The 14,528-nt window shown below is 41.4% G+C and overlaps 1 protein-coding gene across 3 annotated transcripts in view; it reads right to left on the minus strand.

Moving 5' to 3' along the window:
* Nucleotides 1-14,528, minus strand: part of KIDINS220 (kinase D interacting substrate 220) — a 2,951,961-nt gene that overhangs the window by 1,638,562 nt on the left and 1,298,871 nt on the right. For all 3 annotated transcript variants that reach the window (XM_044073258.1, XM_044073248.1, XM_044073241.1), the window contains exon 9: nt 1,118-1,216. In XM_044073258.1, the coding sequence (XP_043929193.1) occupies nt 1,118-1,216 (99 nt within the window). The remainder of the gene's footprint in view (nt 1-1,117; nt 1,217-14,528) is intronic.

Genomic DNA, 14,528 nt, shown 5'->3' on the forward strand with positions numbered 1-14,528 from the left:
GATGCAGTTTCTGCAAATATCTATTAAATAATTACAAATGTATTCGTCCACCAACAGGTAGATGTTATTCTTGCAAAGTTTAGGAAAACTGTGATTCACAGAATCTGATGTATCTGGCAAATTGTACATCTTGCTCTGCTTTTTATGTAGCCAAAACAATATGAAAATTAAAGGAACTTATTTACCACTTATCTGAGATAAGACATGGCATCATAAATAACGCCTTAAACATACTGCAGACAAAGGAATATCACACACTCATTTAATGTTACATTACAAGCAGTTTGGGAAAGTACGATAGGTGGTGATACAACACAGAATGCACAATTATTGTTGGATAAGCAGACTCAGAGCTGATTTACATCCTGGTCTGAATGATGCAAATATCCTGAAGCTGATATTAAAAGCAAAGCATATGTATTTTTAGTTATTTACTTCTATTAATCCAGAGGGACGTATCATATTGGGCTTTAGTAACATTGTAGTGGAAGCCACCCAGTGACTTAGATGGACTAACATTATGTGACTATATTCAGCTTATTAAGTAATACAGATTCAGTTTTTCAGTTTTACCAAGCTATACTCGATGAAGCAGTTGTAAAGCTTGTATAAGCTCATATCTTTTCACTGTGTTCTATTGTGGTTTACTATTTCCCTTGGATTAAATGAACAATTTTATCCTACCTGGTGACTGACATTGGCATTTCATCACAACTGTAACAAATACAAGAATCTTCCTTCAATTACTTCTAAGAAAAGATACAGAAAGTTAAATAATCAGTAAAGAACTGGTGCATAGCCATAGGTTTTCTTTAATAAGAAGAGACATGATTCCAGCAAATGCAGAAACTGACACATTTGGAAACAATGCAGAATAAAGTGAAGACATTCCATTTGCCAGAAATGACTCCACAACTCCATTCCATGTAAGATTGCTAAATGACTTTATAAAACAAAAATAAGCTGGCCAAAATATTCAATGATTCTCAAGAAAAATCAAGTCTGTTTTCTACAACTATGCATAATGATTTTAGGGAAAGCACTACACGTTATGTTCTTTAGCAGAGTAAACAGAAGTGTGCTGTTCTGTTTTTCCAAATTAAATAGGTGTACATACCTGACCTCTAATGTCAATATCTGCATATTTTTGTAGCAGTGCTCTCACAATTTCAACATGGCCTCCTCTGACAGCACCGATAAGAACAGTGTCTCCACTCTAATAAAAAAAAAGATAAAAAGTGCAGTTACTGAACTTCTGAGAAAATGCAATACCGTCAATTTTAAACATAACAAGAGTTTGTATAGCTTTTCATTAACAAGATAATAAAGAAAAGATATGTTATAACATGAACTAATTAACACCAATGTCAAGTATATGTCATAAATTTCAAAACAAGTTACTTTGGCAAATGTGACAAACAAGCAACAGGCAGTAATAAACTGATTGGCAAATGATTAAGTATGACCTCCCAAGATATGCAGTATAAGTGAAATATGAAACAGACGACCATTCTGCTTGCAAGAAAAGCAAAATCCTCATGCATAACCTAAGCAGCTTGCTAATTAATTAAAGTAATACACTGTACAATTTTAAACCTTCCCAGTTTGATCTTGTTTCTAACTGTGCAACATCAAATCCAAGTAAAACCTGAGACCATCTGCAGTTATCATCAAATGGTATAGGTTTAAATGAGAAACATTAATGACTGATATTAAGATAGAATAATTAAAGTGTGAGCTCTGTAACTTTTATGACAAGACCAAGGATGTAGTAATTTGAATATCTCCACTTAACCCAGCATTCAGCAATTTCAGTTAGTGTACATAAGTTTACAAATGATACGTTTTAACACTAGAAGAGTAAAGCTGCCAAATAAGATCTCAGGACCTCCAATAATGGAAGATCAGATAACAAAAAGCATGCAGCCAAAAGCATGCTTCTGTAAAACAAATCATGAAATTAAGACAGAACAGGGAAAACAGTTGTGTGAGTAAAATGTAACATAACAGATGTTTAATAGATCACTGACACAACAGTAGCCTAAGCTGTATGGTTTATATCTTGTCAAAGTTAAGATAACTGGCCAGCTTCCAAAGCTTTAGGTACCTTACAGCTCGAGGAGAGTGGTATAAAATCATTAGTTACAGTACCAAACGTTCATAGCCCTCTTGCCTTGCAGGAAGGGAGGCTAACACCATGCTAGTTAGATACACACTAGGAAAAAGGCATATAAAAATATCCACATTGTGGAATAAAACACAATAAAAAGAAAGGAATGGAAGAAGGGCATTCTTACCTTATAAACAAGGACATTGGCAACCTCCAAACGCTTGACTCCACACAGTTTGTTTTTTCCAAAGGGAGATCATGCCTGTTAAACTTGGTTGACTTCTTCGAAACAGTCACCAAAGCCATGGACGAGGGGAAGATGGTGCACAACGCCTACCCTGACCTAGCCAAAGCCTTTGACACTATTCTCTGCTCGGGCATAACAGATAAACTCTCCAAGCTAGGCATCAACCCGTATGTTACCAAATGGGTAGCTAACTGGCTCACTGATAGAACCCACTCAGTCAAAACAAGGGAAGCTACCTGTAGTAGTAGACCTGTAATGAGCGGTGTACCCCAAGGATTGGTTTTGGGGCCTCAACTGTTTGGGAAATATTTTTCTGAGGTGCAAGGCAAAACCAGTGGTCTGTGACTGACCAAGTTTGCAGATGACTGCAAGCTGGGCGCTGCCTTAAACTCCCCTAGTGATGTGAACATCTCCAAGATGGCCTTTATCCAAACTAATAACTAGTGCCAGAATGAACACTGCAAAATGAATGCCAGAAAATGCATCATTATCCCCCTTTGGAGAAAATGGTGTCCCCACTAATTATCACATTACTAACAACATACTAAGCATGCAATCAGTTGTTGATAGCAACCTGACTTTTGACCACCACGTTGCCTCTGTTGTATGGAAAGCTTTCTACATGGTCCACCTCATAAGTAAGGGTATTTCATCCAAATACAAGGAGGTCATAAAATCCGTGTACTCCTCCATTATCAGACCCATTATCAATTACAATGCCCCCTTCAGCATGTACCTTGCCAAGCACATGCAGCAGCTGGAGACACCACAGAGGTTCCTGGCCAGGAAAATCCAATGTCTCAAACACCTATCCTATACAGATAGGCTAAAAGCCCTGTCCCCTCTACTCAGTCTTGTACAGACTGCTCAGAGGTGACCTATGTCTGGCATACAAGGCCGTCTCAGACCCAGCCTTGATGGAGTTACTGCATATCCCTAAGTCAAACTCCACTTGACCAACCCACATGCAAGGCATCAACCTGGTCTGTGACACTAACAGAACTTTTTGGCAGGATAGATTTGTGGCCCAAAGACTCTCCCACCTGTGGAATAGACTCCCTCTCCATGTCAGGCAGAGTACCTCACTAACCCTCTTTAAGAGGAAAAGTACAGTTTTGTACCTACCATAAATGTAGATGTTCGAGGATTCCATTGCTGCAGTCCTTACTATTGGGTATAGTCCGCATCCAGTCGGCCCGAATACCAGAGTATAAGGCTGACGTCGGTCAGGGCGCATTAGACTGACGTCAGTACGTCAGAGTACTAATGCGCATGACCGGCGTCATATCCTCAGTCTTTTCTTGCCCCAGATGTCAGAAGACCCTAAAAAGACAAGGCCCAAAATACCTGCACCAAAACATGAACAATATATACAAAAATATAAGCAGGTAAATCACCTACACAACCACCCCTAAACACAGAGGGGAAGGAGGGAGGGTAAATTGGACTGCAGCAATGGAATCCTCGAACATCTACATTTATGGTAGGTACAAAACTGTACTATGTTCTTCGTCTTCCATTGCTGCAGTCCTTACTATTGGGTAGAATCCCAAAGCAGAGGTAAGGGAGGCTGGCAAATCATAAAGAAGCAGGAGCTGACAACATGCCTTGCAAAACAGCTGTGGCAAAACCAGCCCTAGACTTAGAGTAGATAGGAAGGTGATAATGCTTAGAGAAAGTATGCACTGAACTCCAAGTAGCTGCTTCCAAAATATCCTTAGTTGCCACCCCGTAGAAATGCTGTTGAAGTGGCAGTAGCCCTAGTGGAATGAGGCCTAATCCCAGCTGGAACCTCCTTGCCATGATGGGAATAACAAAATGCAATGCAAAAGCCAATCCACCTAGAAATAGTTTGTTTTGACACAGGCTTGCCCTGTGAACTCAAAGCAAAAGAAACAAACAACTGCTGAGACTGCCTAAAATCCTTAGTCCTGCTTAAGTAATAACGCAATTGCCTGTGTACATCTAAAGTATGCAAAATCTTTTCCCCTTTATTTTGGGGGTCTGCATAAAAGGTAGGCAAATGAATAGTTTGGTTTAAAGCCACACTAGAAACCACCTTAGGCATAAAGGAAGGATTAGTACGTAATGATACCCTATCCTTATGGAAAATCAAAAGGGCTCGACTGCCATAAGGGCCTGCAACTCAGACACCCTTCTTGCAGAAGTAATAGCCAACAAAAAAGCAGTCTTCCATGACAAATATTTCAATTCAGCAGTAGCCGCAGGCTCAAAAGGTTGTAGAGTAAGTTTTTCCAACACAAAATTGAGATCCCAAGCAGGAGTAGGAGCTCTACGTGGGGGTCTTATATTCTTAGCCCCTCTAAGAAACTGCTTGAACAAAGGATGCGAAAACAATGGTGGGTCACAATCATAGTGAGCTGAGATTGCTGCAGCATGAATCTTGATGGAAGAGAAGGACAGACCCTTGTCCAGTAACTCAGTAAGATATTGAAGAGCCATACTCAAATTAGGCTCAGAAATCTCCAAATTCTTTGCTTTACTCCAAAATAAAAATCTCTTCCATTTTGCTGCGTACACTTTCCTTGCACTAGGTCTTCTAGCTTCCATAATCACATTCAAAACTTGTTGAGGAAGTTGAGACCTGCTGTGTTTCAACACAGAATATGCCAGGCTGTCAGATGAAGAGAGTGAAGCTTGACATTGAGCAGATGACCGTCCTGCTGGGATAACAGATGTGGAATCAAAGGTTAAGGCCATGGAGGCTTCTTTACCAGACTCCGTAGTAGAGGGTACCAGTGTTGCCGAGGCCAATCTGGAGCTATCAAAATCATCCTTGGCCCGTCCTGTCTGACCTTTAACAGTACCTTTGGAAGAAGAGGCAGAGGTGGAAAGGCATACAGATGAAGGTTTGTCCAACCGAAAGACAGAGCATCCACTTTCCAAGCTGTGTGATGAAACCCCTTTGTGCAAAACTGTGGCAGCTGGTGGTTTAGTGGAGAAGCGAACAGATCTATGTCTGGAGTTCCCCATGACACTGTCAATTTCTGAAATACATGAAGATCCAGTTTCCACTTGTGGGGATCCATGATTTGTCTGCTTAACATATCTGCTAAGGAGTTCTGTGCTCCTGGCAGAAACCTTGCCTGAAGAGTTAGGTGCAAGCGTAGCGCAGTCTCCCATAAAATCATTGCATGCCTGCATAGAGGAGAAGAATGTGTTCCCCCTTGTTTGTTGAAGTACCACATGACAGTTGTGTTGTCTGTTAGAATCAACACCTGCCCTGGAAGAAGTAACTCCTTGAAAGCCAGCAATGCGAACTGGACTGCTAACATCTCCTTTATGTTGATATGTAGATGCTGTAGTCTGGCAGGCCACTTGTCTTGTATCCACTTTACATTTAGATGAGCTCCCAAAGCAATGTCTGAGGCAGCTGTCGGTAAAATCTGACTCGCCTCTGGCCGGGTCACAGAGAGTCCCTTGTTTAGGTGACATTCCTGAGCCCACCACAAAAATACTCTTTGAAGGCAAGGTATTATTTGAATGACAGTGTCTAAATCCTGGCAGTGCTGTGTCCATACATTTTTGAGATACCATTGTAACTCCCTCATATGCAGTTTGGCATTGGGAAGCACCAGAATACAAGATGCCATGAACCCTAATGCTTGAAGGACTGTCTCTGCAGTCAGCACGGACTGATGAGATAGTTGATGGAAGTAAAGTGACAGACTCTTTTGTTTGTCCGGGGTTAAAAAGGCCATCTGGGCTGCTGTATTCAGTCTCACACCCAGAAAGCACATGTCTTGAGAGGGTACTAGACTGGACTTTATTTCGTTCACAGAATACCCTAGGCATCTTAGCACTGCTATAAGATATTCCAGATGCAGTAGAAGGTCTTCCTTTTCTTGAGCCAGAATCAGGCAGTCGTCTAAATAAGGATAGATTTGAAGTCCTTGTAGCCTGAAGTAAGCTATCACTGGAGCCAGAACCTTTGTGAATACTCTGGGCGCAGTAGATAAGCCAAAGGGCAATGCAGAGAACAGATAATGAGAATCTCCAGCTTGAAACCGCAGAAACTTCCTGTAACTTAGCCTGATATGCACATGAAGGTAAGCTTCCGTGAGATCTAAAGTTACCATCCAGTGATCTTTGCCCAGCAGGGGTAAAAGCTGTTGTAACGTCAACATCTTGAACTTGGGAATGTCCAGATAAGTGTTGAGGAGAGATAAATCCAAAAGCAGTCTCCACGTGTTCCCCCTCTCTGGTACTAGGAACATGCGAGAATAAAATCCTAGGCCCCTTTCTGACACAGGGACTGGTAGAATGATGTCCAACACCCATCTGTCTTGAGTAATTAAATCCCAATTTCCTTTGAAAAGAGACAGTTGTCCTTCCAAAGGAGCTGCCAGACGAGAATCTACTGGCAGTTGAAAAGGCGGGTCATTGGGTCTGTTTACGAAAGGACTGACCCCTGCCCTCACCAGAAGTCTGAGCAGGTGAACTCCCTGTTCTAGGCCTAAAAGAACCTTGAGCCCTGCCCCTACCACGTCTAGACCTACCCCTAGACTGGGAATCATAAGCAGGATATGTCCACCCCTTAGCAGGCCAATTTCTACTAAACTTCGGTGGCTGCACCTGCAAAAAAAATCTTCAACAGTTTGCATAGACTTAGCTGTGTCCTCCATTTTCTTTAAAACTGCTTCCACAGGTGAACCAAACAACACATCAGACTGTAAAGGAGCATCCAAAATCCTTGTCTTAACATGCTCAGCCAAATTTTGATCCCTCAACCAGGCATGCCTGCGAAGAACAGAACTAGTGGCAGCCACCCTCGAGGAGGCCTGCACAGCATCAAAACCACATTGCAAAGAATGCTTGCCCACTTGTTCAGACACATAAACTAAATCCAGCAAGTCTTTACAATCAATACCTTCCGCCAAAGCATCCACCTTAGATTTCAATTGTGAAAGGAGATAATTTTGATATTTCAGCATGTGAAACTGACAATTCAACGCTCTCATGGCTAGAGTGGAAGAAGTATACACTTTCTTACCCCACCTATCTAACGCCCTTGCCTCTTTGTCAGTGGGAACAGGATTTTTAACCACAGAGGCCTTAACACCTTTAGGCCCCTGAGAAACAGTTTCTGGGTCCGCCCTAGGACTCTTAAACAAATACTTATGAGCTTCGGGCACCCTATAGTACCTATCAGGTTTAACAGGAGCAGGAGGCAAAGAATCAGGGTTCAGGGAAGCCTCTGCAAAAACATCTTCTACCACATTCAACACAGGAGGTATAGCTAAGGGCCTATGCTGGGGTAAAAACAAGAATTCCCTAAGCCTCTTCCTGGAATCAGAGTAATCCTGGCCTTCCCATTTAAAGTGCTCCCTCATGGAATGCAGAGTCTCTGAAAATGAAAAATCCTCAGGAGGAGAAGCCGAAGGAGTGGCATCATCCACATCAGAATCAGAATAATGAGGATACTCCTGCAAATCTTCCGCAGAAGATTCAGAAGCCCCTGAACCCTGTTCAAAACTGTCAAAGTCTGGTTCCACTCTAGGCCTTTTATCAGGAGGGCCCATAGAACCTCTAATCATAGTAATCAAATCTTCTGCCATTTTAAGCATATGTTTCTTAGGTACAGAACCCGAAAGGCTAGGAGAAGCCCCTACTGAAGCTGAAGTTGGCCTACCTCTAAAAGAAGTTTTGGCAACAGAAGGAGAGGCTCTAACTACTTTGGGAAGACAGGGAAGAACAGTTACCTGAGAAGCCCCCTCAGCCTGGCCTGCCTCCTGAGAGGGTACATCCTGTAACAGTAAAGTTTCTGCCTGAGACTCTATAGAAACTCCTGGCAAAACCTCTGGCTCCACTGAGCCATCTAAAGAACCGATGTCCGGGACTGCCGGTTCATCAACCCTAGGCTTCGCTGTTTTGTCCTTGCGCTTTTTGGATGAAGCGGGCGTCGGAGCATCCGACGGCATTTTATAATTGCAACGCTTCCCAAACACTAATCTGGCACAGTCTAACCTCCTCTTAATAGTGCGTTTGTTAAACTTAGCACAAGAGCGGCAACCAACAACGTCGTGCTCAGGCCCTAAACAAGGTATACATAATGTATGGTAATCCCTATGAGGTATTTGTTTCCCACAAGAAATACAGTTATTCACTTTTTCTGACATCCGGTTAAATACTGAGGCAAGAAAAAACCAAAATGTTCCCCAACGGGGTACTTAGCCAACTCTGATTCGGTCTGAAACTCCGGTTTCGGAAATATTTCAGAACGCCAACCTGCACTCGCAAAACTGCTTCTGCATCGGATCACGCGGCAAAAAAGACTGAGGATATGACGCCGGTCATGCGCATCAGTACCCTGACGTACTGACGTCAGTCTAATGCGCCCTGACCGACGTCAGCCTTATACTCTGGTATTCGGGCCGACTGGATGCGGACTATACCCAATAGTAAGGACTGCAGCAATGGAAGACGAAGAACATCTGGACAATTGGATGGGAAACAGAAAATACAACCCTGAGATCCCACCTGTGTCCCTGGTGAACAAAGGAAACAGGTGCTGACTTTGTGGGAACATGGGCAAAATTCTTGGCTAGGTGTATAAGGACCTCTGGGCCAATAGCCTAGTATTGTCCTATGAGCCTTACTGCAATAATTATTTATTCAGAAGTCTACTGTTAATGTAAATTTAACATACACAACTGTACTATGTTCATAATTAGATCACTGCTGCAGTAGCCTAGGTTAAATGGGTAGATTACTGAAGCTTTAAAATAACGGGAGGAGAGAGAAAGATGAAATTCCAGGAGCCTCTGCAAAATAGCCCTAACAAAACATGCTCTGGAAAGAGAAAAAACTAACTGCTACTGCTTTGTAAACATCCGCACTGATAAAGTTGCTACCTCTATTATATTTCTAGAGTCCAACCCTTTCCAAAAAGCCACAGAAGTTAAAGCCATGGTAGAGTGGACCCTGACCTTGTCTGGAACTGACTTGTTATACTGAGTAACAAAATACAACAGCAAAAGATAACTTAAAAATTATTTTAATCTGACTGTCCTTTCTTCTTGCCTTAATCAGAAATAAACAGTAGATCAGAACTGAAGGTTTTAATCTTGCCAGTGCAGTATCCGAGTTACCTGTTGATATCCAAAGCACAAGCTTCTTTCTCCCATATTTTTTAGATCTTGAAAGAAAACAGGGAGTTGAACAGCCTGGCAAGAAGTAAACCATGACATCACTTTAGGCATAAATGAAGAATTGGACCCTATCCCTGCAAAACACGAGATTAGGTTGACTCACCAAAAGAGCTTCTAACTCAGATACTCTTCTATCAGAAGTTAAGAGCAATGAATGCCATTGTTTCCAAGTTAAGAACTTCAAATCAGTTTCAAGAGATGGTTCAAATGCAAAAAGGGTAAGTTTCTCCAAAACAAAATTAATATCCCAAAAAGAATCTATCTGTCCCCTAGGAAGATGGATATGGCAAAACCCCTACCCAAAATGACATGGGGGTGGCATCTATATGCAGATCAGCTGAGATGGTAGAAAGGTGAATATTTATAAGACAGTATATGAAAGACGAGAGGAAATTGACTCACACAAATATTGTAGAACCAGAGGCATCCAGACCTGAAAAGATTTTATACTATGCTGTTTTAATAAAACGTCTCTGTACTACCTAAAGAAGAAGTTATGTACTTACCAAAACGTTACACCTGTGTTGTCCATCTTCATTTATCCTTTACCTGTGGATTCAGTTCCAAGCCTCGGAACTGACTCGGCCGTTACTAGAGCCCACGAGGACCAAAAACTCTTGAGCTTAATTCCTTCCCAGAATGCTCCTCTCCCAAATTCCTCAGATCGAGTTTGCATATAGAAAAGACAGGAACTATCTTCCTAATAAAACCTTCATGGAGACCCTATCTGACATCATGGGTGAAAAATTTAGACCTAAGACCATACATAAATCATTATACCAAGAGGTATGAAAGGAAGGGGTGGAGGGTGGGGAGTCAAGGAAAATGAAGATAAACAACACAAATGGAACATTATGGTAAGTACATAACTTTTTTTATCTGATGTTGTCAATCGTCATTTATTCCTTGACCTATGGGACAGAGTCTCCAGCTACTTTAGATCTTGGGAGGATTCATGGAAGGACATTCCTGAGCACCATAGAACCAAATGATACTCTTCCCCTAGAGACCAAATCCAATTTGTAATGTGTAATAATGGTATGAGGGAAAGCCCATATTGCTGCCAGACAAATCTCATCCATTGAAAAGTAAAACTGGAATACTGCTGAAGGAGAAACTGCTCTGCTCTGGTAGTGCGTGCCTTAACAGGCCCAGGTAAATTCAACTTTCCTCTTGTTTCACATAAAGGAAATACAATCTTTGTAGATAAAGTGATTTTGGTAACTGGCTTGTCATTTTAGTACTTGCAAGGAAACAAAAAGCTAATCAGATTTCCTTGTGTCTTTTAATCTATGAAGATAGAGTCTTAGCTGTCTATGAGCACCTATAAATGCAAATAGTACTCTCATTTGCTTTAATAATTTGGAAAAAATACAGGTAGATTGATTGCCTGACTAATACTCTTTTCTGACATCACCTTTGGCAAAAAAGGAAGGGTTAGTCATATCAAATAAGGTGGTTTACAAGATAAAGTTTGAATTTCAGAAATCCGTCTGGCGGAAGTTACAGCTACCAGAAGTACAGTTTTCCAAGACAAGAATTTCAAGCCGCAGTCAGCAGCAGGCTCAAAAGGAGAATGAACTATTGTTTGTAACACTGAGTTTAAATCCCAAGGTGTACATGGATCCCTATATGGCGGTTTTAACATTAAGGTCCCTTTTAAAAATGTCATGCACAGGCTATGAGAAATTAAAGAACATTCTTTAAACCCATTATGAAAATTTGAGACAGCAGCTAGAACCCTAATGATAAAGAATGAGGTTCGTTCTTTGAAGCCAAAGTCTTGGTAGAGTTAAAGAGTGATGAAATCCGGAGGTGCAGAGACGACTCTGAAAACACAAGAGTCAAGTCCTGCCCCTCAGAACAGACAGCATAGCCACAACCCAGAGAGGCCTCCAGATCTGACCGAACAGAGGAACTCTGGGATTAACTGGTACCAGAGATGCAGATCTCATCAAAACCAGAACAGTCGGCAGCAGAAAACTTGGCGCTAGAATCTCCAAGGGCTCAGAGGAGGTTAGAGAAGGAAGAATTGGAGGGGGTCACAGGAGGAAGAGTTTGGGAACCAATGGGGCTGGAACCGAAGACACACCTGCCAGTCTCCTTGCCACGAGGAGCTAATCCACCAACCTCAGCACATCCATTTCTGTCAGGCTCTTGGTGAAACAAATAGACTGGGTAGAGGGGGATTTTGGTCTCTCTAAAAAGGTGCAGGGTAACTGATCAGCAAAGGGATCTATAGCTGGAGTACCTGGTCTTAGGTCTATCCATGAATGATAATTCAGTACATTCAAAAGGAACTGATGATATCGGATAAAACCTTGTAACTACTGAAAAATTTGAAAAAGTAAACTTAGCTTGAGAGCAAGTCAGTAACGCTTCTCTCAGGAAGCTACAAACGAGATCTGGGGTATTTGGGAAAGGAGCATTCTGGGTAGGACTTAAGCTCAAGGGTTTTTAGTCCTCGTGGGATATACTAATGGCTGAGTCAGGTTCTAAGTTCGGAACCAAACCCACAGGTCAAGGAATAAATGAAGACTGACAACAATGTACAGAGAAAGCATTTATAAATGCATAGGCCAACTAGGCACTTTTCCAGTGATTTATTTTATTTATTTTTTGCAGTAAAGAAATGATTTCTTTAAAATATGTTGAATTAGTACAGGAAAAACTGAAGAGTAAGACACTGTGAGAAAAAGAAGAAAAAGTAATCTGGATTGTGTGGGTAGATTAGGATGGGGGCACTGCGTGGTGTGTGTGTCTGTGTGGGGGGCACTCTGGACCCCTTTTGCCTAAGGCACAAGTTGACCAAAGGCCGGCCCTGTATAAATGTATTGTTAATTGCATCACTATCACTACCAGAGTGCCCACCACCCCCACACACACACACAACGCAGTGCCTATGCATTTATAAACGCTTTCTCTGTACATGTCTATGGAATACAAATCCATTCTCCTTTGCTCTGTAGATTTGGGAAGAACACTGAGAGATGAATGGCATCATTCAAGAATAACCATGAAACCACCTTAGGCATAAAAGTAGTGGTTGGTTTTAAGGGTGGCTCCTTGCATATTGGGGCTTTAAGCTCACTGACGCATCTGGAAGAAGTGAGGGCAAGAAGCATTGTGGTTTTCCATATTAAACGTCTGATAGACACTGAAGCTGTAGGTTCAAAAGGTAACATGAGAGTGAGCTTTTTTAGCACTTGAAAAGCTCACCCAGACTATGCCACAACTTGCTGTGAGGAAAAGGCTTGCCTGTTTTTGCTTTTTGTATTTTGTGTTGCTTTATAGCTTACTTCTATTTTGTATACTGTGATTCATGTTCTTTACGGTGTTTTACTAGTATTCTGTTTTTAATTGCACATTTAAATTAGGAAAGAGACCACAGTTGTGTCTCTTGTGAATCACACACACAAATTAGAACAGGTCAATTAAAGTGAATTACTTGCAAACTAAGGGGTGGGCTCTAGGGACTAAACCTTCTATTTAAGGGGCAAAATAAAACATTCAAAGGCTTTACTAGAAAAGCTCACCTAGACTCTGCCACAACTTGCTGTTAGGGAAACTTTAGTTTATTTTTGCTTTCTTGTATTTTATGTTGCTTTATTGCTTTCTATTTTGCATATTGTGATTCATTTTCTTTACACTGTGTTTTACTTGTATTTTGTCTTTAATTGCATATTAAACTAGAAAAGAGATCACAGTTGTCTCTCTTGTGAGTCACACAGAAGTTAAGTGTTTCCCTACCTTGGTGGTATTGTGTTTTTATACTCAATTGTCATTATAGTTACCTGTTCCTTATGTTAACTTGACCACATATCTCCTTCCCTCTCCTCTTTCATTGGCTATTGTGATTAAGCACAAAATTATCATTTTGTTTAATGACTCCCCCTTCAACTATTTAAATTTACTGGCCAACCCACTGTATTCCATAAAACCAGAATACAACGTGCCCACCCCTTCCAATCTATCTTGTTCTTTGAAAATTAGTGGTTCTCCACTTAGACAGCTTAAACTTAGGTTACCCGCTCTTTCATACTTAACTGCTTAGTGCACACTGCAGCTCTTAGAATATTAAACCATTGTAACATTTTACCTTTAAAAATCTGCAACATCTACTCCAAGACTACTAATTACTGGAGAGCCCACATTTTGCCTCTCATTAGTCATCTTGGCATTAGTGCTTCTCTTCTGCTCTTGAGAGAATGAGCATAGGAACATTATTTCCTGGGGACTGCTGATCACCAGAAAGCCTAATAACTGGTTTATACGTGCCAGTTTGGAATTTGTGCTTATATTTTGTTCCTGGTGGGAGAAGCAGCAGGTGCATACGTGCCAGTTTGGAATCTGTGCTTATATTTTGTTCCTGGTGGGAGAAGCAGCAGGTGCATATATTCCTTACTCTTCCTGGATTGGAAGTGAGTGTCTGTGCTTGACGTTCCTGACTGGTCTAGCTACTATTCAAGGCATCTACCAGGAAAAGGTTACAAGCCTACAGACCCTTAGATTATCTGGGACAAGACTGTGGATCACCAAACAGGCTGGAGCCTACTTCTCATGTTGGGATTAGTGCTGTTTTGCTTCTGGTGAAAGAAGAAGCAAAGGAGCATTGTATCCCAGCAGAGTGAAGCTGTTGTGAGACCAACACTAGTAGTAGTCAGGCAGTAGCCATTCAGGTGACTCCCCTTCTTTCAACATACTTGACAAGCTAATTCTTTGCAGTAAGTACTGCTTGATTTATTTCTAACTTCAGAATATACGCCCAAGTACTTTATCCATAAGTCATCAGGCTCTACTTATTAGTTTTCCCATATGTGTTTGGCAGTGCCCTCTATAGACACAGACACCTTGAGCTGACATTGTTACTGTAAAAGTACCATTGAAATTTCACCAACACCTAGTTGCACACAAGGCAACTATTTTACAGTGACAAGCACTGCCCCATAGTTGCAAACTAGATACTCCTGACATTACTTTACATTCTCACTTCAACTGT

The sequence above is a fragment of the Protopterus annectens genome, chromosome 1.part1 (assembly GCF_019279795.1).
Source record: "Protopterus annectens isolate FY-2018-M chromosome 1.part1, PAN1.0, whole genome shotgun sequence".
Classification (NCBI taxonomy): domain Eukaryota; kingdom Metazoa; phylum Chordata; order Ceratodontiformes; family Protopteridae; genus Protopterus; species Protopterus annectens.